This window comes from Cyprinus carpio, chromosome A9 (genome assembly GCF_018340385.1).
Source record: "Cyprinus carpio isolate SPL01 chromosome A9, ASM1834038v1, whole genome shotgun sequence".
Taxonomy (NCBI): Eukaryota; Metazoa; Chordata; class Actinopteri; order Cypriniformes; family Cyprinidae; genus Cyprinus; species Cyprinus carpio.
This window is the reverse complement of record NC_056580.1, coordinates 11,263,830-11,290,661: the sequence shown is the minus strand read 5'-3', so window position 1 is coordinate 11,290,661 and position 26,832 is coordinate 11,263,830. Positions and strand designations below refer to the sequence as shown.

Here is a 26,832-nt window from a genome sequence, read left to right as displayed (position 1 = left end):
GGTATCATGGTTTGTTCATCTAGATGTTTCAATATACATCAATATCTATCTATTTTTAAAAATGTAAATATAAACAATATAAATTGATATAAATCCTAACCCAAATATATCAAAATCCATAAAAATCCAAACATTACAAATAATGTTTTAGAGTCATTTTCACTGTAATTTCAATTTAGAAAATCCCACAAAATCGGAAATCTTCCATCTTGTATGGTGAAGCGTATTAAATGAATCATCAGTGTACTTGAGAAATTCCTCAAGATAGTGTTAAATGAACCTGGCCAATGCGACCGTCCACACTGTACTCATATGCTAAATGGCACCCAGTAGAGCAGAAGACATCTTCCCTAAAACTAAACACCCTCCATTGGGGCAAAGTTCACATGTCATGCCATTACAGAGTATTAAAAGTGACCCATTTGAAGGTTGCAACTTCTTCTGGAATGAATTACTGTACTCCAAGTGAAAACTGTTGCTGCTGATAGGGTGAGCGCATGATCTGTTTTCTGTCTCCAAAAAGTCTTGCAAAGCAAGCACTGATTCAGCGATGGCTCAAATCTTGTGGTGAGCAACAGTTTTTTTTTACTGGAATAAATTAGAATGCACAAAACAGATTATTATACGGTGTGCTGTGATTATACGTGTTTTTTACTCTGCCCTCATGTTCTGAAGAGACAAAAACTTACTCATCTGATACGAGTTCCAGGAAACAGCACGTCTGCCGAATCCCCTCCCATCCTCTGTTGTTTAGGTCATCGCATGACTTGACACTGTCCTTTCTCCATTCTGAGCGGCCTGTTCACAGACACACAGAAGCGTGTGGCAATATTGATGTTTTATAACACAAACTCTACTGCCAGTAGTGAAGGAATTTCATGAACTTGCCTTCTTATGGGAATTCCAGAAATGACTGTGGCCTGTTTATAAAGGTTATGTCATGTGGTTTTGATTTGGACGTAATTTTTAACTACGCTTAAAAAATATTGTGTGCAATGGGATTTCTAATCGCATTGGATGCTAACGTAACAGGGAGTTGTCTCACTCCCTGTTTGACGTCAGAATGTTAAACAATAGGAAAAAGGGGGAGATAATAATTAACAGTGTTTTCTAAATAATGGATATCTGTATTAGTAGCAAAAGTGGCGGCTCGGTTTTACTTGATCAAATATAAATTTAGCCCTGAATAAATGAGAGATGGTATTATCACACTCTCTGTATGGTGGACAACTTTTGCATGGGGATTTTTCCACGCCGTGTGTCAGCTGAAGATATTCTCCTGGTCTTCAGAGGGCTGTTCCCAGGAACACTCAGCCAAGACCCCAGGCTCAACACCCTGCTGTACTTTGAAATGGGATCTTTATTGTCCATAAAGTTTAAGCCAAGTATGAAGAATCGCTCCTCCCAAACAAAACACACACACACACGTATAAAGAGAGAAAGGGAGAAAGAGCGCAGTCTGTTTCGTCAAAGCCATGTTTCCAATTATGCAGCAGATATATATAGATGGGATATGATAAAGTACTTTTTATAACTTTTTTTAATATAAAGAAGGCTCTTCATCTCATATAACTACTACAGGAACAACAAGAACAAACCTGTCTTAGTGTGATTAGATGCTATTTATTAAACTGATTTGATTTGCTAAATTGATCAATTTTGTATATGCACTAACTTTCAGTAAATTTATTTGCCTTCAGACCAGAATTGATTGCTGTTTCTTTGTAATTAAAATATCTCACAAGACAGGCAGGTTATCTTCTCTCTTTTATGTAATGATAAATGGAACTGCAAAACACCTGCAGCTCAGACAAAACTGTTCCATATTTGCTGCTTTGAAGCTGGAGGGAAAACAAAGAATGAAAATCAAAAAGACCTGACCCTGAGATAACAGATAAACAGCCTATCACATCCCCTTTCTGCTCTCAGCTATCTCAAACGAGATATGAAAACAGAACCAGAGCTTCTATCTTTGATTGTACCTGTATGTGATGCAGTACATCACTGTATCTGAATCCAATAGTAAAGTGAGACTTCAAAAGAGCAGGGAGGTCTTGGATTTCAATCCGGGACCCCCTGGCCATCGGATAGATGAGGTAGAGCGTGTACAGCGAATGAAGACAACATCACAATGAAGAACTATCTTGAGAGCCACAAATTACATTGGGAGGACAGTTAATGAGGGTGATAATGCAGATCTTTGCAGATGATAGATGAGAGGTCAGCTATTACAGGCCAAATGTGTGAGATTCATGGCTTTGTTTTAAATGCGCTTCAGGCTAAATGCGATTGTGTTTTTATGATTTGATATGCTCATAAATCATTATTTAAACAATGGGGGGCTGGAATGCAAAAGCACAAGCTGAATGGAATTTAAGAATTTTTGGGTTGTCTTTATACAACTAAATAAATCCTGAAATATTTAATAAAATATTTAATTCTGAAGAAGCAAGACAGCAAGGCTAAGTCACTTGGAGTAAGTTGGGAAAGATCCTAGATCCCTGAGCACGAGTAACCAAATACTGTAATAAAGTGTGTCACCATTGCTCACCCTGTCTGGACTGTATAACTGAATTAAACATGTTTCTAGACTTCTTCTCAGAGATGGTCATATTGTCATAAATCAGTCATAAATCAAGCATGTACACCAAATCTCTTTCTTTTTGTTGTTGTTTATAATCAATAAATAATAGTTATTCAATAGATATTTGCAGGACATTTAGTTCAACAAAGAATATTTTTTTCACTTACGATCTTTGTGCTACAGTAGTAAATAATATATATGTGTGTGTGTGTGTGTGTGTGTGTGTGAGAGAGAGAGAGAGAGAGAGAGAGAGAGAGAATTGATCACATTTTTATCGATGATCTATCTATCTATCTATCTATCTATCTATCTATCTATCTATCTATCTATCTATCTATCTATCTATCTATCTATATCAGCCTGTTCTATAAAGTTGTTCTATAAATGTACCGCTTAGCAGCACTGGACATTCATAATGTGACATGTATACCTGATCCTCCAGAAATTGTAGATCAGAACCGTTCTTTCCTGTATGACAAGGTTCCTGACTCAAGCCCCGGGCGACGTCACTGAGTGGGTGATGAGCTCTGAGTTTCTTACACCACGAGAAAAAGGTTCCCAGCTGAAGGCAGGAAAAAAAAAAAAAGAAAAAAAAATCCCGTGACGAGAGGAGCACGAAATGCCTTCTAGACGTCTACCTGTTTGGATCAGGATGAGATCTGCAGCACTCGCTGAAGGGCGCGCACACAGGTTCAGCACATGGCACTCAGATCTACAGTTTTGCGCTTCAAAAGAACAACTGAATTACTTACATTCCAAACCCAAACTCTTTTTAAAAGTTCTGGCATTTTAGTAGGTCGTGAGGTTTGAGGGCATTCCACGCCTGGATTTTTTCTTCATTTTATTTTGGTGGATAAAGATCTCCAAGAAGTAAGACTGAAGATGCTGACCACTTTCCAAGCGGATTTTGCGATCGTCCACACCTGATGATGCGCTTCTTGGACGTGTATTATTCAGGGGTGCTGAATCTCCTCAGAAATTATCAACTTTCTCCCAGGACAAGCTTCTTTCCTCTCTGGACTAGTTCTTCAGCATCAGACCACACACTTTTATTCTTCGGAAGGCATCTGACAATGACGATTCCACTTTCCAGAACACAGCTTGCCCTTTTCTTTATCCTGCTTTGTCCAGTCAACATTATCGGGCTCTGGTGGTAAGTAGCCTGCTATCTCATGCGCGCGCTCAATCGCCTTCCAGCAAGCTCCATATTTAAAGCTCGATCAGTGTGATTAGTGGTGTGATAGTTTAGAAATGATCGAATAAGAAAATATAACCACACCGTTCCGGGTTTTCACATACATTTCACATAATTATTTATTGAACAAACATCCTAAGGCACTCTCAGGTTCGGCTAAACCCCCTCTTCGTATCAAGAAACTTCTTACTGTATTCCAAAGTGGGTTTTATGGTTCTCTAGAGGTTAAAAACGTTCTTCATGTTACACATAGGTTCTTCAGATCGTTATGTTGGTTGCTGGAACGGTAAAGCAGCAGATTGTTTCATAAGGAAAGAATAAAAATCTGTTAGCTGTACTTTTGAGTCATTTTGTTGCATCAGGTTGTAAAGAATTTTGTTTCTGTTTCACATTTATTGTTTAGAGTGAATGTGGTGCAGTTTCGGTGATTACAGGCGTTAGATGAATTTCAGTATTATAAATATGCCTTATTTCCTGCACACTTCTCAAAAAATCCAAATTCAAAAATGTTAAGAAAAAGAATGAATTATTCACAGTATATAACTGCATGGATGATATAAAATATCTGAACGATTATTTTTAAGAAAAAAATTGTTAAACAAAATTGAACTAAAATGAATTTCTAAAAAAACAAAAAAAAAAACAAAACGGGTGTATCAGAAGGTCACTCTAAATACCTTAATATATTTAAAATCTTTACATAAAAGTTGTTAAACAGCTTCCATTATCATGGGTTTACTAAGGGTTAAGCTGTACTCTGTGTTAGAGGTAGACATATTGGGGGTCAGAGTTGGAATTTTAGGTGGACCTCCGGGCTGTGGGTGTCATCATAAACTACTCCTTCCCTTAACACTCTGAAATGCACGAGTTTGACAAGAGTTTGGTACAAATTGTTTGATAAACAAAGACAATCCAAAATGACGCATTCACTTTAACAAAGGTGTTGTTTAGCTAATCCAGTTTTCAAATTTTCACATTATAAAAGGTCAGCTGCACCTAAAGCTCCCCTCACTTTTTACACACACTCTCTCTCTCATACACCTGGAGGTTTGCAAAGACAATGATGCTTTCTTTGGGGCACGACGCATGCCATCACAAACCTCTTGTCTGGGGCTGGGCTGTGCTGAGGGTCTCTGACAGACACCATGCCATTCACATGCTGAGGCTGAGAGGAGATGAAACGGAGGCAGATAAACTGGCTCTCAGGACTCTGATTGTGCTCTGATCTATGGGGCTGAGAGCTGAGTGCTTGAGGAAGCAATGGGAAGCCTCACCTCTTCTGGAGTCTTCGGGGTCATGTGCTGGCGGCCCGCCAGGAGTCTGTCGGACAGGTGTGCCTGTGCACGCGCCATACCCTCTAGCTTTTATGTCTGTGTGTGTGTGTGTGTGTGTGTGTGTGTGTGTGTGTGTGTGTGTCCCGAGAGTGAATACACTCTCAGTCAACATTTTTGCATTTAAATGCCTTTGTGACCCAATCTGTGTTCACACTCACTTTATTCTATTAAAACAGTGGTTCTCAACCTTTTTGACTTAAAGGCCTCCATTATCCAATACAATATTGAACGTTTACAAACATTTTATTGACAGAAATTGGGAATTTTGATATGTTAAATTAAGTAACATAATTTTTGTTCCAGAATTTTTGAATGTTCTTTAATAAAACGATAGATTTTTATTATTAATAATAATTAAATGTTGCAATGAAATAGGGGATTTTTAGATACAATCTATATTTAGTTTATTACAATAATTATTTAGTGTGTAGTATGTGTATTTAAGCATTTTAAGAAAGTTACAATATTTGAATTAAATTTTTTTTAAGTTTTAATTTAAACAATTTTTTCTGCCCCCATGGTTGAGGACCACTGTAATAAAGGGATAGTTCACCCAAAAATGATAATTCTGTCATCATCTACTCAGCCTCATGTAGTTTTAAGCCTGTATAACTTAATGATTTCTTCTGTGGAACAAAAAAAGAAGAACAGTTTTTGTTCCCCTCATACAATAAAAGGCAATGGAGTCCCAAAAGGGAACATTGGCCCATATTGGCTTTCATTGTATGGACAATCTATATACTGTGTATATATATATATATATATATATATATATATATGGATAATCATTTATATATATATTATATATATATTATAGATAATATATATATATATATACCTCCACTGTGCTTTACAGAAGTAAGAAAGTCATACAGGTTTGGAACAACATTAGATTGAGTAAATGGTGACAGAACTGTCTTTTTTTTTTACAGGTCTCCTATTGGACCTATCCAATGTATATTATATTAGTATGTCCCAGACTGCACAGTCTCCGCTCCGATGTTCAATCTGGGAGAAGCGAATCTAGTTTGGAGAATGGAGAGATATACAATCAAGCAGTGAGAGACTGATCATATAACGATTAGATGACAGCTGCTTAGCCCGTTTGGCACACCTCTGAACGTGCGTCTGCTGTTCTCTCATACTTTGGGTCTATCCCATCGGCGTGTGACAGACAGTGTTGTAGTGATGGAGTTGTGCAGCGCCGTGGTTCCACTCGCATGATTTAGTAGTGTGCTCCAAGAGGAGGTTGTGCCATGGCTCTGCGCCACGCGTGACAGAAGTGAACCCAAGCCACTCTGTGCAGTTCCAGCCCTGTCGTGACTGACTTTATATCCAGCATACTTGGGGGATTAAGTCGGGATAAATTTCGCTCTTTTACAAAGTGAAAAAAGAAGAGACTTATCTGTAACCATGCAATTCATAATGTAACCTGAGGTCTCAGCAGGCGCAGAGAACGACAGGTCTACGAAAAGATAAATGTGCATGTGTATGTTCGCACTGATTATTTGGATAACTTCTCTTAATCACAGATCCCCCCTCAATTTCTCCCTCTGCATTATCTCTCTCATACATCATGGTGTGGCTGTTTTTGAATATTACTGATTGCACAAGTTGGGTACATCTTTTTCTATGTTATGATTAGGCCCCATCTTGCACTTATCAGGAGTCTTACCAGATAAAGGAGAAGCAGGAAAGAGTGGCTTTGAATAAAGCCGTTAGGATAATGGTTGGACTATAGGGCATGTGGTCTTCCACCGCTTAGAGACCATTCTTATTCCATTGTTAAAGTCCTTATGTGAATCACTGTATGAGAAATGGCAGAAGTGATCTTAGAACAGTCGTCGTCATGTCCAGATTGACTCTTTCTGCAGGCATGTTCCTTTGTCTTTTGTTATGTCTTGGTCGTAGCTGGTTTCGATTAGAGCCAGGGAAGGGATGGTTCATCATCAGACGCAGACAAATATCTTCATCTCTATATCACCCAAGCCAACATGTGACCACATATGCAACCCAGGGCCGCTTTTGTGATATTCAAGCTCTCGTTTAAAAGCAGGCGCTTTGCCTCGCCCCTTTTGACAGTGAAGCAGGACTTGGAAAGAGAGAGTCGCTCCAACATTGTCTGCTCTTTTACGAATCTACACCTCCTGCTGTAAAATGTGGTTCCATTATTTAAGCAGTGATCCTGGCACTGAGAAACTCACAGGTTTGTAAATAATCAGAGGCTGCAGAGGAGAACACTGAATCTGCACATTATTATCATGCAGGGGTATGCGCATCATAGATCAAGATCTGTGAGATATACTAATAGAGGCTTTATTACATGCCTGTCCATTCAGCACTATGGAAACCCTGACACTCAGGGATGGATTGGCCATAGGGAACACCAAGTCTTTTCCTGGTGGGACGCTAGACTGTCAAAAATCAAACTGAATGCAACCTTAGATACAACAGTTTTAAAGAGAAACATTGTCTGACTGTCATTAAAATAAATGTGATCAAATGTGTTGCCAGTAAATTAAAACAAAAGATGAAAATTAAATCTGGAGTCATGAAGGGTTTAAAAATGATCAAAACAATGCATCACATATAACTATCTTAACGATATCAGCATTTTAATTCTGTTTTTAATAGAGATTTATTTGTTGTTTGTTGTCCACTTTGTGCTGCCTTCACAAACCTGTGAGATACAATACTGTGCTTGTTAACAATTTCATAAATTATTGTCATAAGTCATCAGGTATTTGTGATGAATAAGTACTACTTTACAGTAGTGTTATGCATAATACACAGTGGTAATGTTTAGCTTTACAATTGGTGGGGTTAATTTTTTTTTAATTTTTTTAATTATTTTATTTTTTTTTGCTATAGGCAGGGTCCAAAACACTCTTCAAGCACCAAATGCAAATACAAATTGACATTGTCGAGTATGTGCCAATTGGCCTGTAATTTTATTAGGAACTGCAACATAATACATGGTTAAAGTCAAATTGTAAAAACAATAGTCTAACCCTCACTGATTTGAGAGACATGTGATTCAAAAGAAAGACTAAAAACTGTCCACTCATTTTACCTCAGTGGAGCACTGACTATCAAAAATTTAATGTTTATAAGTTTATTGTACTCCATGTAGCCAGACATATGTGGAATATTCCTCACATTAGACCACTAAAATATATAAGCAATTGAAGTACAGTAACAAGTTCTGTCTCATGTTTTATGATATGCTAAAAATGAAACAATGTCATGTGATGTTTGTTTGACACATACAGTAGTAAGGAAAAAGAGTTAATACCTTTGTCATTGGAAGAAGAATATAAAAAAATATAATTAAATGAATTGAAATAATAAAATAAAATAAAAAAAATAAAAAAAAAACATAATTAAATGAATTGAATAATAAATTAATGTAAAATATAATTCTTTAAAATGTGTAATGAAATTAATCTGAAGTGTCCTTTAGTATGTAAGCATGTATATCACAGCAAAACATGCTCGCATTGCTCCATGTCCAAAGACTTCTGTTGAATGGTCGTATGTAAATGAAATATTAGGCTTATCAAAATGGGATGCATAACTTGTAAAACCTGTTATATCTCCTCTCATATTTCTTATCAGACCGCCATGGAAGGTGACTGGCAAGAGCGTTGGTTTGACTTTTTAAAATAAACTCGCATGGCAGATGAATGTTATTAGTCTGAAAGATTAGCCTTGACAGGGCTGAATGAAAAGCAATGAGGTATTCGCACAGAGCTCTGCTCCCCCATACGGCAAGGTGATGATAAAAACCGACTTCAGCTGCACGGATCACATACACTGAACTTCACTCCAATACGGCGAGAGTTATTAAAAAGAAAGAACTGGAGGATTGTGCCGTTCTCACATTACGTCATATAGCGACTGTCACAGGAAAGCTCTGGCAGCCTGCTCAATGCTTTGGACCTGAGGCCTCTTCTCCCATTAGCAGTTGAAATAAACAATTGATTCAAGTGTAAACACACGTCTGTCATCACTTTTGATAAAACCCAGCAATTAAGATGCAGCTTTTTTGCTTTAAATGTTATCTGTTTATGTTCAAAGGGGTAATTCGATTACCACTGACATTATAGTGTGTCTGACTCTAGTAGTTGTCTTTTTTCTGTATATTTTCTTTGTCATCTGCAAGGAACAATGAGTACACCTAAAAACCAAGAAAGGCTTTAAATGAATGAGGATCAGCTCAGACCTTAATGTGAACCCTGCGGTAAAGCAACAGAACATTAAATTTATAATGCTTTACATCATTTAAAGTGGTTTGTGTGCCGTGTGGTTTGAGAAGGTGACCGCTTTTTATCTTGTGAAAACCTGTGTAGTTCAGATGAGTCATCTGATGAAGCTTTGTTCGTTTCAGGGCAGTGGGGAGTCCCTTGGTCATGGACCCAAACAGCATCTGCAGGAAGACCAAACGTCTGGCAGGCAAGCAGGCCGAGCTGTGCCAGACCCAGCCGGAGATCGTCAACGAAGTTGCAAAGGGCGCCAAGCTGGGTGTGCGCGAATGCCAATACCAGTTCCGCTTTCGGCGATGGAACTGTACCAGCCAGAACAAGTACTTTGGCAAAATTCTCCAGCAAGGTGAGCATTTGTCCTATCAGAGCAAAAGGTTCTCTACCAAAGTTAATCAATCGTTGTCTCAATTATGGGTCAGCGATGTCTTTCTGAGGGCATGAACTCTGGCCCTGAGACCTAGAGACGTGTGCCCTCATTTCAGCATGTCTGATCCATGTTCAAGAGAGAACAAGGAGAGCTGTTGTGTCCCGTTTACCTTTCTTCTGTGTTAAATTGCTCTCTAAAAACGATCCCCAAATTACATAATCATTGATCCGCCACATTTTTCAGCCCTTTGAAGAGTAATAAACTAACGTAGCCTCTACAATTATAAGGCCATCCACAGGGTTCAACCCCTCCCTTCTCACGTTGGATTAACCTCGTTCAGCAGAGGCAATTATTCTACAGTACCTCACAACAGCAGTGTTGATGCTAAACTGTCTGGCATTATCTAATATTTTGGAAACCTTTTCTTTTAAAGATCTGACAAACAACCCAAACCCTAAGTGTAAATGCTCTCCAACACTGTAAATTCTAATCAGTAAACCTTACTTAAAAAAATCATACAAACCTATTGCCTTGAAGAAACCAAGGAAAGTGAACTAATTTTTTGTACTAACAAATGTTTATTTAGTGTTGTAAATTTACATGCAATTTCTGGTAACTCAGAATTACTTCAACAACTTTTAACAACTAAATGATTAAGTACGATGTACTATGTGTTAATTTCAAACAATTAATTTATTTATGTATTTAAGTTGTTTAAGTTGTTTAAACATTTAATTAAGTTGAGCTAACTTATGTAACATTTCCTGCAACTTGGAATTTCTTAATTGTATTTACTTGAACAGCAGTCTAATTATATTTGCTAAATCCATGCAAACTGATTGCTGAAGTGTTACTTCTTAAGTACTTCAAACATCCATTTTAAATTAATGAAAACAATGTTCCATTCATTACATATACAAATACACATGAATTTATGGTTTTCTTCAACTGCTTTTGTTCCTTTCCTATTGTGGTTTTCACCAACCGTGCAGTTTTTACTTGGATTACAAACATTGTGAAACAAAGCAAATACAATCTGACTTAAGGTACGTTTCTTGTAAACAGTGGAGGTAGCTGGATGAGTTTAGTATGGCACTGGAGAGGCAGCACAAGTTGCCTATGGTTCAAAAAGTCATTTTAGTTTTAGTTTTGTTTTGTTAGTTTTTGTTGTTGTTGTTGTTGTTGTTTTCGGTCTCTAGTCGAGCATCACACTTTGAATGAACCTGTAAAGGTTTTTATGAAATTAGGGTAATCTAAATGTACCAGTAATCCAAATTTACTGTATGAAAGTCCAGAAGCAAATGGTTGAGGTACTGTAGATTCTGGAGACTGTTCTTTGCAAAACGTCCCTAAACAATGATGGCAGAAGACACAGGGTCATGAGGATTTGGACAAGTACATCTTCATCTATGACACAATTATTATTAGTAGTATTATTACTATTATTATTATTGATAACTTACCTTATTTTTCTTTTTTTTATTTTCTTATTTTTTTTTTCGTAATCAATCTTTGTTCAGTGGTTAAAATTCTAGCAGTTGTTCTGCTTCTTTGCTTCTTTATTACAGTGAACATGCATTCCTGATGAATGGCAATCCTTAGTTCAGGCCTCAGTTTACAATGAGAACTTTAGTAACACTTTATTTTGATAGCTCACATTCTACTAAAAATAAGCAACTTTGCAACTACATGTCAGCCACCAATCATTAGAATATTAGTAGATTTACTGCTTAATGTCTGCTAACACTTTGTTTTGATGCTCCCCCAACAGACATTCTATTATATTCATTATACTGACTATAAGTAAGTGCATGTCAACTTATTCTACTAACCCTAATCTTACAGGCTAATAATACATATTTTTTTGGCTTCTGATAAATATCCATGAGAAAATCATTAGTAGTAAATTTGGTGATACATGTTGCTCACCTTTTTCTGTTTGTATAGAGTCTAATTGGTTGTCACCAGTAGAGGGCTCTATTTTGGCTCAACATGCTCTGCCCTGAGCCAGCAGGGTATGAGATTAAGAGGGTCAGTACAATTTTTTGCCTAATTTCACATAAGATTTATCTTTAGACATGCCCATATCACAGTGATGTAGAGAGATGCAGGCTTGTCATATCCAGGTCTGGAGCTGAAAGTTCACGAATTGGCCTCCAGTGTGGACATGTTCACACACGGATTGCAACATGATTCCTCTGTCTGCATCAGCCCATCTTAGACTGAGCACTGGAGACTGCCACACAAAATGGAAATTAATCATAAATTCCTCTGTGTTTATAAGTGAGACTTAAGTGCTCTTCTGTTTTCATGCATTTAGCACAATTACCGTGCGACTTGGCTCTAATGACCACATGTCAGAGCTGAGATCTCTGCTAAGGCAGGTTCACTTCCTGCACCGAGTGATAGGGTTGTACAAAGTGTCTAACATATTTCTTCCATTGCTAAATAACTGGGGGCTATTTTCTTCCCCTATTCAAACACGTAAACCAGAGCTTGTTTTCTTGGCCCAAGGGAGTGGCCTCCTAATGCCAGAATTTGCTGGAAATGCTGCCGGCTTCTCTTACATGTTGTCCCTGAGGTTGTAATGAAGTCGTTAAAATCGTTTAGAAACAATATGCGGTTCCAATTAAAAAAACAAGAAATGATAAGGACGCCATGTGTGCGTAATTTGCCCTGTCGCCTCAAGAATGTGCCTCATTATTTTTGCTGTCAAAGACCTCTTGTTTCTGTCTGTGTCAATGAATGTGTTTTGTAAATATAAATGTGTATACTGTCTGATGTACAGAGGTTACTGACATTTTACCTCAGGTTCAGGTCTCAGAATTACAACAAGCATGCTCCTATACTCACATTTAAATTTGAATTATATTAAATTTTCTTTTAATTTACGGCATAAATGGTGAAAGGGAGACAGGTGTTTTTACCTTTTTCCATGTAATATATATATATATATATATATATTTTAAGTATATATATATAAGGGATATAGGTGTTTGTGTATGTTTTTACCTTTTCCATTATATATATATTTTAAGTCTTTAGCCTTCAATATCTTAAATTTACACTATACTATCAAAAGGTGTTTTTACCTTTTTCCATGTAATATATATATATATATATATATATATAGTTTTGGGAAGATTTTTTAATGTATTTGAATTTTTTCAATGAAAATATTAATTTAAAAGTAATATAGTAATATTAGTAATATAGAATTAATTCAAAATAACTAATAATCTATGTTATTATATTTTAATATGTTTTATGTAATTTGATCTTATGATTGCAAAGCTGAATTTCCAGCCGTCATTACTCCAGTCTTCATTGTCACAATTAAAAAATAATTTTAATATGCTGATTTGGTGCCCAAGAAAAATGTATTATCAATGTTGAACAGTTATGCTGCTTAATATTATTGTGGAAACCAATCTTTTTTTTTTTTTTTTTTTTTTTCAGAATACTGAATAAAAAGTTCTAAAGAACAACATAGATGGTTTTTCATTTGTATTCTTCATTTCTGTATTTTATATATATTGTAAAAATCTAAAAGTCTTCAATTTAAATCAACTGAATGCATGTTAAACACATGAAAATAAATCATTTATTTTGAATGATAGTATATATAAAAATAGGCTAAAATAGGTCTCCCTAAATGCCTTTGTATCACACTTACATGAAGTATAATAAGTTATTAAAAAGTGTTTATTTCTTTGGTAACATCTTATCTTGCCTAGGGAAACAAAGAGCCAGAAGTGTCATATAGTAGGTGCATGACCCAAAACCCCCTCCCACCTCGAATTTACTATCAGAAATAACATCCTCGTTTCCACACATTGACCATTTGTTCAGCAGATGTGTTCGGTATCTTCAGTATTCTGATAGTAGTGATCGTGAACTCACATTTGAACTTGTAAGCATGCATGCATTTGAAAAAAGAGCAGGGGATAAGAGGCAGTGGAAAAAAGATAAAAAGGTAAGCTTATATCAGAAAATAATTCTGCAGTACATCTCCAAGCCATAAAAGCTCCTTTTTTCTATATAATCCTATTTCAAGCCCCTAATGTCTGCTACAAACCAAAGCACATAACACACGTGGCATTCTTCAGTCCTTTTCAATAACGCCTTATTTCAGACCCCACTGTTAAAACAGGTCAGAGGCCAGTGTACTCAGCATGAAGGACTGCATGAATATGTGTTATCATTTAAAGGGACAGCCAGTCCTGTTGTAATGGATCCCTTGTGCGCACAAGAGTAACTGTATTGGACATATTTGAGAGCTGAGACAGTCCATTTGACGTCAGAACTCACTTAAGTTTGTTAGCATCAAAAGCGAATTTTCAAACTCTGAATCAGATTTCCTAAGTCCACTTGAAAAGGTGACATATGGTTACACTTCATGTGGACCCTAGTAGTTTGAATTTGGTATTAATGCATAATTTAATTATTTTCTTGCTTCAAATTCTGGTTTAGACCAAGAAATCGAGGTCAAATAGCCTGAGAATTACTCATATTGTCCATGAGGATGTGTGTGTGTGTGTGTGTGTGTGTGTGTGTGTGTGTGTGTGTGTGTGTGTGTGTGTGTGTGTGTGTGTGTGTGTTGCTGTGGTTGCCTTCAGTTGATAAAAGATTGTCTCAACCCTCGCTGCATGCAGGCAGCACATGGTGGCAAAATAAATCAATCAAAATGATTCCCGCCCATCAGCACTGGTGGAGCCGCTGGTGGGGCAATTCCTTCTCATCTCTTTTCATCCTGCAGCCCCATGCTTCATTGACTCAAAGATTGAGTATTAAAAAAATATTTGTTAATTCTCACAGAAACCCCTTCTGGCATTAAGTTCTCTCTCTTTTCTAGGCAGGCCTGGGCATAGACAGCTGCACAAAATTTGTTTGGAATTTGTGTCTTGGAGGAAAAAATAAGAGAGGGAAGTGAAATCAAGAGACTTTTTACCCTCGTGTCATGACAGCCTCCGTCTTATGAATGTATTGGATTAGAATAATGTGGATCCAGATGGGTGAATTTTGTCTCTGTAGTAGTTCAAATGTTGGATGCCACACTGTTTACAAAATATAGTTTGATCATATGTCTGACTTTTAAAACAGCTGAGGTAATATTAGGGTTCCCATGGGGATGGAAAATATCAGTTTTATTTATTTATTTATTTATTTATATATTTTTTTTACTTTCTAGTTCTGGAAAAGTCATGGAAATTAATACATTTTACTTCTATTGTTTAAGTAAAGGTAATTTAACTAATGATTATAAGCACAGTAAGTGAGCCACAAATTGATTCAGTGGCCATTCTGATGGATTCAATTCAGTTTGAGTTCATTGAGTGAAGAGACAAACAGGTTAATAAGAATCATTTGTTCATGAGTGGAGCTATACAGGTCACCAGCATGTTTGTTGTTTAGGCCTACAGCACATAAGCAGTACCGACGCTGAAATACACAGCAAGAAACTTCTGTAATCGGTGCTGCATTACATCTGTGCCAGTTATGCCATCAACAAACTGGTTGAAAATGATTTTCATATTTCTGACATTTTATGAACATGGTTTTCTTACATGACCCACAAGTAGCTCACGACCCAGAGTTTAAAAAATGATGGTCTGAAATACCTGGAGGTTGCTCCATAATGGTGAGGACATCTACTAGCAGGAGCTAATGGGACCATGCTATCACTTTGATCTGTATGTTGCGATGCAATAGAAGTAGCTTATCTATTTGATGTGTATGTTGGGATGATGTTGTAGTTTTTTTTTTTTTGTTGTGTTGAATTTGGTGTATTTTCTATCAATATTTGGATGGGGACTTGGTTCGATCAGTATGTTGTTGATTATTTTTAAATTTTTGGTGTTGGACTTGGTTGTGTGAGTCGGTTGTTGATGTTTTTTGATTTTTTTTATTATTACAATTGTCAAATAGTAAAAAAAAAGGCTAATTCACTATCTCACAGCCATTACATTATATTTAGTGATTTGCTTTTTATTTTATATTAAATTTATAAAAAATTATATAAAACTTTTTTAAAGCTATTTCGTAGATATTTTTTTATTATTTTTGTTTGTTTTGATTTTTTTTATTAAAAAAAAACATATATAACTATGTCGTCAGTTAGCTTCAATGTGGTTTATGTTGTCTGTAGCAAGGGCATTTTAAATAATTCAAAAATTAAAAAGAAAAAGATAGAATAGAAAAAGAATAGTGAAGCTAGCCATCAGTGTTAAGTTAAAATCTGTGACAAATAAGGGTTAGCACAACCGTAATCTAAATGTTGCCAAAAAGTAATCAAATTATGGTTAGCAAAAATGTGCCTTCTAAGAGATTAAGTTAAATTCACAATGAAAAAAAATTTTGTTCATGTACTCTGTAATCAATAAACTGATTACATATGAAGTACTTATATCTGTTTTGAACCATTGTGTATATATGATAACCACCAAAATAGGTGGTGATAGATATATATATGTGATGAACATGATGAGCTCATCACAAACAGCTCTTCCACAAGCTGAGAAGTGTTGTAAATGTGTATTGGAAATTTTTATGTTTTATTTTTTTTTTAGATGTGTTTTAATGTGATTTGTAAATATGATTAAAAGATGACTACAGAATGTCACATTTTATTATTGGGTGATTCAACACAAAAATGTTTTACCAGCTAAGAAAATCAGCACTTTTAGAGCTTCATCTCCCTATCTGATGTGAGCATAAGTATTGGAACAGTTGCCTCACAGGTCTTTCTAAGTGTTCAGCTGTGTTCTGTTGCATTCATTCTTCAGATATTAAAAGCAGGGAATGTGTCTTATCAGTTATATCCATTGCTTCTGCATTCTGAGTCTTGCATTCGATGATACACACAAACCAGGATGAAGACGAGGAAGCGACTCTGAAAGAAAAGCAAGCAATTTGGATGCTAAAAGAAAAGTGGAAGTAAATTAGAACTAAAGGAAAAATAAAGGGCTTGGAGAAATCAAGAGTTTGGGAAACTACCGGCAACATCAGCAATCAACGACGACCTGATCAGCTGAGAAAAACAACAGTAGTTGATGACAGACAAATCATAAAAGTTGTGAAAATGAACCCTAAAATACACATCTGTAAAATCCCCAACAACCTGCAGAAATCTGGGGTGATGCTCTGTCAATCTACAGTCTGCAGGAGAATTTGACACAGAATTACAGAAGCTACACAGCAAGATGCAAACCTCTGATCAGCATCAAAAATAGAAAAAGCAAGATTTGTAACTGAGTTTTGATGGACCGACGATGAGACAACAATTAACGTTTATCTAAGTGATTGGAAAGCAAAAGTGTGGAGAGAAAAAAAGGGAACTGCAAATGATCTTAAGCATACAGCCTCATCTGTAAAGCTTGGTGGAGGTGGTGTCATGGCATGGGCATGGATGGCTGTCTCTAGAACAGGAGCGCTTCATTTTAATGATGACTTAATGTATGATGGCAGTAGCAGAATTAAGGGTACAAAATCATCTTGGCTAACAATATTCAAGAAAATGCCACCAAACTCATTAGAAAGCACTTCATATTCACAGCAGAGAAAGCAATTTTGTCTTCAGTAGCAGAATTAAGGGTACAAAATCATCTTGGCTAGATTGCCCAAATCAATCTCCAGATTTAAATACTAAATATTAATTTCCCCAGCTGAAGAGGAGACTAAATACAGAAACTCCCCAAAACAAGCAACAGTTGGAATGGCTGCATAAAGGCTGGAGAAAAGCATTTCAAAGCATAAGACCCAAGAGTCTGGTGATGTCTGTATCACAGACTCACTGCTCTGATTGCATGCAAGGGACCTGCAACTAAATATTAGCTTTTAATCTTTCATCTGCCTAAAATTCAGCTCCAATACTTATGCTCACATCAAATATGGGATGAACTCTAAAAGTGCTGTCATTTTATTTGTAAAACATGTATGTGTTGAAAGACCTAATAATAAATGTCACATTCAGTTTTGTAATATTATTCTTTTAACATATTTGCAAATGTCTTGACTCCACAGATAGAAAGCAATTTTGTCTTTACTGTTCCAAGTACTTATGATACTGAAAAATGCAACTAATTTAAAAACATTAGATTAAAACCCAAGTACACAACTGATAAGAAAAAACTAAACGAAACAGTTATTTCAACGAAAAAAAAATATATATATATATATAAAATATGAAGTGTCATGCAGGGAATTCTGGGAGTGTCAATTAACAGTTTTCACAATGACTTTTTCTTTTTCACTTCCAAAAACTGTAATTTTAACAGTGTTTCACTGTAATTACAATTAAATGTAATTACAGTTATTCACCATATATAGTATGGAAACTTACTGATGACCAATTAACAGGTTTATGCTGTAGCATTTTTACAGTCTTTTACTGTTAAAATCACAATCATTTTTCACAGTGCACACACATGCAGGTGGTTCATGACATCCTAAACTGAAACCAGATACCGTACTGTCTATTAATGCACAACAGACCTGCAACCCATGCCAACAGGGTTATGATGGGTTGTGTGGGGTTTATATCTGTTTTTATTATTTTTATTATTATTATTATTATTATTATTATTATTATTTACAGTTTATAATAGTATTTTAAGTTATTGTATTTGCTTATTACAGAAAGTGCATATCCAGTAAAATAGTGTACTTATTTAAATCTACTAGTGAAATAAGGTATTATGGGAACTAATATACATTATATTCGGTATTATATATAGTAGTTTAATAGTATCTTTGAACCTTTAGAAAGTTCCCATGCACTTAACACATAAATATAAATGTTGACCGCGTGTGCAGTTGCGTCTCCATTCTTATTTTATTTTGAAAGCAAAAATGTCGGAAAGACAATAGACAAGTGTAGGTCAGGAATTAATTATTTGGAAAGATCATTTGTAAAACTAAAAAATAAAGTATTAAATGTTACGCTCTCCGTTGCTAAAATGTCGGAAAGACAATAGACAAGTGTAGGTCAGGAATTGGACAGGAATCAGCTTCCACAAATATATTTGCCTAATTTTGCATTAAATTCTGCCATCGTAATCCTGGAGGAAAATAAAGTATTAAATGTTACGCTCTCCGTTGCTCAAATCCTGGAAGGAGCAGAGAGGCTGCTACTCTCCAGGACACTGCATGTTTTGATAGTAACGTAGTGAACAGTGTTCAGTTTATACAAACTTGGTTGGTGTTTTGTGCGCCAGAAAGCTGCAGGTGTTTTCAGGTGGGGTGTTGTCAGAATGCCCATACATGTATCAAAACAGGAACACACACACATTGCTTCACAGTATGAAGATGACAGTGGGCGTGTGAATGGACAGCTGGGATTAATATCTGTGTATTGTGTGTGTGTGTGTGTGTGTGTGTGTGTGTGTGTGTGTGTGTGTGTGTGTGTGTGTGTGTGTGTGTGTGCACTCTGAGCTCTGATTCCATTTCACTGGCTTTAATGAATCCCATTCACTGAATCATGCGATGCAGAATTGGCACAGGGCTGAAGAGTGACTGTACGCTCATTGCATCCAGCGTTTACACAGGATAAAAGTAATTCCTTTCAACTCCCTTACTACGAGTGGGTAAACACATCTGTCCTCTCCAACCTCTCCATTCTTTTTTGCTCTGTTCTCTCTTTTCTGATATTGCACAGCATTTTTCAATCAGCATTATTAAATGTTAGCATTTAATAAATATTTCAATGAACTGGCTTATGCCTTGTCATTTTCTTGTCAGAAAGAGAAGCAGGTCATTTCCTTGTAAGTAATTAAAATAAATGAAAGATAAGCTACACTACTTAAAAAAAAGTCCATAATGTTTACTAAAAACACAGTAAAAACAATAACAACAATAATAACTGTTTTTGATTTGAATACATTTTAAAATAGGTCATTTATTCCTGTGGTGGCAAAGCTGAATTTTCAGCAGTCATTTCTACAGTCTTCAGTGTCACATGATCTTTCAGAAATCATTTGCTGTTGAAGAAACATTTCTTGTTGATGAAAACAGTTGTGCTGCTTAATATATGTTGTGAAAACTGTGATTTTTTTCAGGATTCTTTGATAAATAAAAAGCTCTGAAGAATATAATTTATATCAAATACACTGTTAAAAAAGAAAGTTTTTTCAAAGTTGTTTTACCTGTATTTTGAATCACTCATTGCGTTGTGTTGTGTTTTAGGGTTAATAGAAATGTACCAGGACATTTTCTTTCTTTTTTTTTTCTTACAGTGTAGAAATCTTTTTTAACATTATAAATGTGTTTACTGTCATTTTTTATTAATGTGTCTTTTCTAATAAAAAAAAAAAATCATACTGCCCTCAAACTTTTTTAACTGTAGTGTACATGTGACAAAAAATAAATAAATAAATGTTTCCATTTGTGGTGTTTAATGCAATTGTTTATTAATACTTTTCAGAGTTTCCATCTTTTTGGGCAAATTTGATAAACAGAATTTTTTAGGTTTTTCTGACCATGGGACCCCTGATTTTCAAGGTTTTGTTTAATTTTGGGTTGTTGGCATATTGGAACATTATGGAACAAGATCTTTAATTGAATAGCATACGCTCTGATTCACAATGCAGCTTATTCTGGTTTGATATGCCATGACCTCTTACGGCTCATTGTGCCACAGTAATGCTGTCATTGTGGATGAGACTGCCTTGTCACAGAAATAGCCCATGCAGTTTTAGGATATCTAAAGTGCCATAATTATCAGAGTTCGATGTAACCCAGCCTGGCCAACAATCAGAAGCTTTCTTTGATTCTATCTATCTATCTATCTATCTATCTATCTATCTATATTGTGTGTGTGTGTGTGTGTGTGTGTGTGTGTGTCTTCACAGACATCCGGGAGACAGCGTTTGTGTATGCTATCACGGCCGCGGGTGTGACGCATGCAGTGACTCAGGCCTGCAGCATGGGGGAGCTGCTGCAATGCGGCTGCGAGGCCACACGGAGCAGAGGGCCACCCCCGCATTTAGCCAGTACTGGTCCAACTGAGGGGGTCAAGTGGGAGTGGGGGGGCTGCGGAGATGACGTGGAGTTCGGCTACGAGAAGTCCAAGCAGTTCATGGACGCCAGGCGAAGGAAGGGCAAGAGTGACATCCGCACGCTGATAGACCTTCATAATAATGAGGCTGGACGACTGGTATGCTAGTTCCTCTTTATCTTGACACATGTAGCTACAAAATAAAAATAAATAAATGTTAAAAATTCTTTAGATCATCATGGTTTCATCATGGTTTCCAAAGAAAAATATTAAGCAGCACTATTACTTTCAGCATTGATAATAATAATACATTTTTCTTGAGCACCAAATCAGCATATTAGAATGATTTCTGATGGATCATGTGACACTGAAGACTGGAGTAATGATTGAAATGAATGAAAATTCAGCTTTGCCATAACAGGTATAAATGACATTTTAAAATATATTAAAATAGAAAACAGGTAATACAGTATTGTAGGAAATTGTTTTCAGAGTGCTGTCTTTAGATAATCCGTACTAGGATGAATGTGCGAGAACAGTTAATGCAATAAATGTCATTTGTCTTCGTATTTAGTTCTTGGTTCACACAACCCTTATTATATACAAAACAATAAACACAGTTAGGAATTGCTATGACTAGCCAGGTGTCTTGTATTTACTTAATTTGTTTGTTAAAAGCAGCCTCACATACAGTACAGTCGTGGCCAAAAGTTTTGAGAATTACATAAATATTAGTTTTCAAAAAGTTTGCTGCTAAACTGCTTTAAGATCTTTGTTTCAGTTGTTTTGTGATGTACTGAAATATAATTACAAGCACTTTATACGTTTTTGCTTATCGACAATTACATGACATTTATGCAAAGAGTCAGTATTTGCAGTGTTGGCCCTTCTTTTTCAGGACCTCTGGAATTCGACTGGGCATGCTCTCAATCAACTTCTGGGCCAAATCCTGACTGATAGCAACCCATTCTTTCATAATAACTTCTGGAGTTTGTCAGAATTAGTGGAGTTTTTTGTTTGTCCACCCGCCTCTTGAGGATTGACCACAAGTTCTCAATGGAATTAAGATCTGGGGAGTTTCCAGGCCATGGACCCAAAATTTCAACATTCTGGTCCCTGAGCCACTTAGTTATCACTTTTGCCTTATGGCACGGTGCTCCATCGTGCTGGAAAATGCATTGTTCTTCACCAAACTGTTGTTGGGTTGTTGGAATAACTTCTTGTTGGAGGGTGTTTTGGTACCATTCTTTTATTCATGGCTGTGTTTTTGGGCAGAATTGTGAGTGAACCCACTCCCTTGGATGAGAAGCAACCCCACACATGAATGGTGTCAGGATGCTTTACTGTTGGCATGACACAGGACTGATGGTAGCGCTCACCTTTTCTTCTCCGGACAAGCCTTTTTCCAGATGCCCCAGACAATCAGAAAGGGGCTTCATCGGAGAACATGACTTTGCCCCAGTCCTCAGCAGTCCATTCACTATACTTTCTGCAGAAGATCAGTCTGTCCCTGATGTTTTTTTGGAGATAAGTGGCTTCTTTGCTGCCCTTCTTGACACCAGGCCATCTTCCAAAAGTCTTCGCCTCACTGTGCGTGCAGATGCGCTCACACCTGCCTGTGAAGCCATTTTTATGCAACGCAATGATGGCTGCACGCGTTTCTTTGCAGGTCACCATGGTTAACAATGGAAGAACAATGATTTCAAGCATCACCCTCCTTTTAACATGTCAAGTCTGCCATTCTAACCCAATCAGCCTGACATAATGATCTCCAGCCTTGTGCTCGTCAACATTCTCACCTGAGTTAACAAGATGATTACTGAAATGATCTCAGCAGGTCCTTTAATGACAGCAATGAAATGCAGTGGAAAGGTTTTTTTTGGGATTAGGTTAATTTTCATGGCAAAGAAGGACTAGCAATTCATCTGATCACTCTTCATAACATTCTGGAGTATATACAAATTGCTATTATAAAAACTTAAGCAGCAACTTTTCCAATTTCCAATATTTATGTAATTCTCAAAACTTTTGGCCACGACTATAGTACCTGTCGCCCTCATGCAGGTTTTTGTGTAGATGTTCGTAGATGTTTTTTTTATTTTTAATGTTCCTGGTATGATATCAGTGTGGATAGATTTTTTGCATCGATGCATAGATGATACAAGCACAGTCGTGTGCTGCTTTGCCTGTACAACCTTTCAGAGATAGTCAAGCTTAAATGAGCAGATCAAAAAGCCCACTGTGCACTTCAAAAGCCCAAGCATGGAAGAGCTCCGAAATGTTATGAAAATATACTTGGCAGAGGCTGGAGAAAGCATTATGAACTGAGTTGAGACTAGTTTCATAACTTCACCACTCTCTCTGTTCCCTTATTGACTGTCTATATCCATTTAATAAAGGGGTGTCATTTAAAAAAAAAAAAAAAACGCTTTCAAATTACAGTAATAACATTAACATGCATTCAATATATTAATGCTTTTAATTGATTTAAGATGGAAACTGTTCTGTGTGATTACTAAAACAACATTGAGAGCTGATTGGAAGTGATCAGAGCTGCAGTGCAAGCATCCCTTTTAAACACAACCACTCACATACAAACACTGAAGTCCCTAGCGGAGCAGACGTTTCATAATAAATCTCAATAAATCATATACACATATTCTGGAAGTGTCATTCACACAAACTGCTGACCCGAATAATTACAAAATTAATAATAGTTACTTTTTCTACTTTGAAGGGACCTGGATGTGTTAACTCATAATGATATTTAACTGTTTAACATAATATGAATGAATTTCAAGTAAATGCTGTATTTAGACTTTCTATTCATCAAATAATACAAAAAGAAAAATGTATCACAGTTTCCAAAAAAATATCAAGCAGCAGAACATTTCTGCATTGATAGGAAATGTTACTTGAGCAGCAAATTCACTAATTTCCGAAAAATCATGTGATACTTAAGACTGGAGTAATGGCTGCTGAAAATATAACAATTCGTCCCCTTGGAATTATAAAGTTCTAACTTCTATCTGCATTCTGTGTAGTTTTGGGATATTGAGCTTCAAAGGTTTGGCATTCCATTCGACTGTGTAGATAGAAACTTTTTTGTTTTTTGAATAAAATGTCTCAAAATGTACACAACATTAAAAAATCTATCACATAATGGAAATAAGTGTCACAGAATAAGAATATGTGAATAACTCAATTTTGACAAAAATGTCAGACCAATGTATGTATATAATATCTCACAATATTTTAATTAATAAAGCCTGGTGAGCATAAGAGTCTCAAAAAAAACATTAAGGTCTTACCAACCACAAACTTTTGAATAGTAGTATGTTTACATTTTTCTTTCATATTTTAGTCTAGCAGAAACAAAAATAAGTGTGTCTTTAATAAATAGCAGTGTTTTTTTTTTTTTTAAACAGTCATTTGATGTCAGCACTGTAGCTAATTTTGTAATACTGTATGATAGAAACCTCTGGTGCAAGTGTGTGCTAGATCATTTTGAAGTATAAAACTACTCTTATCTCAGTTTAAAATTTTATAGTTCATTATTATTCAGTAGTACTGAATCAGTACTGTAAAGAAGTCAGATTTACGGTTTCCTTCAAGCCATCATCAGTCAACAGCTGACCAAATCCTCAGATAAGTTATTCACTAATGTCAGTAGTGCTTCGTCTTCCAGAGGTCACTGCCCCACAGCCTAAGGTCCCGTTAGCATGGGGTCAGTCACAGGTAAATAGGCATTAATGGGGCATATAGGCATGTTTGCCAGATGGTGAATTTCTTCTACATTAATGAGGACTCAAATGCCACGCAGCAACTTGTTTGGATGTAAAGTGAGCAAAAATGTTAATGCAGCATTTATCAGATGTTAATTTCAACAGGTATAGAACTGTAAAAATGTCTGTTTTCAAGCTCTTGGGTTGGCTTTCGAGTGGCTGGAGGCTAAAGAAGGAGGGGAGACACGAGGGTAAATTCCTTCTAAATAGTTTCTTCTTTTATCTCACTGAACTATCTTTGTGTCTTGAACTGCAGGCGGTGAAGAATTATATGAGAACTGAATGTAAATGTCACGGGCTGTCTGGCTCTTGCACTCTGAGGACCTGCTGGAAGAAAATGCCTCACTTCCGTGAAGTGGGCAACCGCCTGCTGGAGCGTTTCAATGGGGCATCCAAAGTGATGGGTGGAAATGATGGTAAGACTCTCATTCCAGTGGGGCAGAACATCAAACCTCCAGACAAGCAAGATCTCATCTACTCGGCCGAGTCGCCAGACTTCTGCCTGCCCAATCGAAAGACGGGTTCTTTGGGCACGCGGGGACGGATGTGTAACAGCACAGCGCTGGACGTGAGCGGATGTGACCTTCTGTGTTGTGAGCGGGGCCACCGGGACGAGACAGTGGTCCTGGAGGAGAACTGTCTCTGCCGTTTCCACTGGTGCTGCGTGGTCCAGTGTAAAAAGTGCTTGGTCAGGAAGGAACTGAGTTTGTGTCACTAACCCGAGAATCCTTGATGATGGGATTGAGCGGAGCGATTCCAAACAAGGTAGTAGTGTCAGTCTCAGACCAAAAGAATCTACAACATTCCAGATTCATGCATACACATTTCAAACCCTGAGGCTTTGGAAAAGCCTAGAGGAGTGTCTGACTTGTGATTCACCTCTCAGAAAACCCAGGACCGCTAGTCTCAATGACTACACTCAAAATTTAGGAGGGGTTCTTCAGCTGTGAAGTCAAGACATTCAGAAAGCTTCTTATCAAAGGGCTTTTTCTGTTAGATCAGCCCTATATACATTACGAGTGCAGACTGAATGAATGGAAGCACATCCACATCAGCACCACAGTAATGGCTGTTCATGCTCTGAACTGACAGATCATCAAGGATTTGGCATATTGCTCTGTAAAGCGGGCTAGATATGGATCAAAGACTGTTATTTATAAGCATTTAATACCATCATGACTACTTCTTGTTTAATGCCCTGTCATTTTCTTTCAAAAGCACTTTGAGAACTTTTAACAGAAAGAGTAAAAGCTATTTTTTTTCTCTTAAACTCAAAGGTAAAAACCAAATGCAAGAGAAGCAACATGTAAAAACTCTTTATCTTTGTGAGATATTTAATCTATGGGGCTTTTAATGCACTTTTACTGATACTGATCACTATTTTTCATTGGTTTGCTTCTAAGTTGAATGCATTTTCATGCAGTTTGTGTTGGTTTTTAAGAGTACTTGTTGACTTGTTGACCTCATATACTGTACAGTACAGTATATGCTCTGAAAAGCCTTTCAGTATGCTAACACTGCTCAACAGTTCTCAAAACAGATTACAAATGATCATTAATGACAAATATCACAGAAATGGATGAGAAATTGTCATTGTTTTACCACCTTATTGTTTTTTCTTTGTTTGTTTGTTTTTTCACTGGAGTGTTAACAGGTCATCATAACATAATTTCAACACCATGTTCATTCAGTGTCATCCAAATGCATTTTGTTTGAAATAAAATATTTCTCCAGTCTGTACAGTTAATGAAATCAGAAAAAAAGAAATGCTAAGAAACAGATATAAAGAATGCAGAGCTTCACAAGCTAAGGGGTCAGCCATGAGACTTTCATCGAGTGTTAATCTCAAGCACCCTGTCCTTTGTTTGGACGGTATTGCATTTTTGGAAAATACCTTTACAAAATATCATCTGGAGTTTGCACTTGTGAGCCACAGACCAATGAGAAATATAATTTTCACATGCGTTCGTTTTAGGTGCATAAAAATAATAGACTTGAGACAGAAAATGACACTAAATGTACACTAAATGTAAATTAAGATGAAATTTGTTGCTTGAATAACTGTATCCTGCTTTTTTATCTGTAGATAAATTTGTTGTTCCTCTCTCATACGAAACTTCATGTCTGGAAATAAAAAAAAAAATGTGCAGAAAGATGTGAAAAATTATCTACTACTCCACAAAACAACTGTTTGAAAAGTGACCAATTCCTTCCAGAACTGTATATTTTAAGATATTTAATCATAATGCATTTAAGATTTGAAAAACAGAAGACTGGAAGTGACAATCTCATAGCTGCTCATCACTGAA

At 36.5% G+C, this 26,832-nt stretch overlaps 1 protein-coding gene across 1 annotated transcript; it reads left to right on the top strand.

The window, feature by feature from the left end:
- Window positions 1-2,927: 2,927 nt before the first annotated feature.
- Window positions 2,928-26,832, top strand: LOC109095710 (protein Wnt-6-like). The gene is made up of 4 exons (XM_042763469.1): window positions 2,928-3,737; window positions 9,504-9,724; window positions 20,593-20,897; window positions 24,780-26,832. The coding sequence occupies exons 1-4, from the start codon at window positions 3,511-3,513 to the stop codon at window positions 25,239-25,241; spliced, it is 1,215 nt and encodes a 404-aa protein (XP_042619403.1). The 5' UTR covers window positions 2,928-3,510; the 3' UTR covers window positions 25,242-26,832.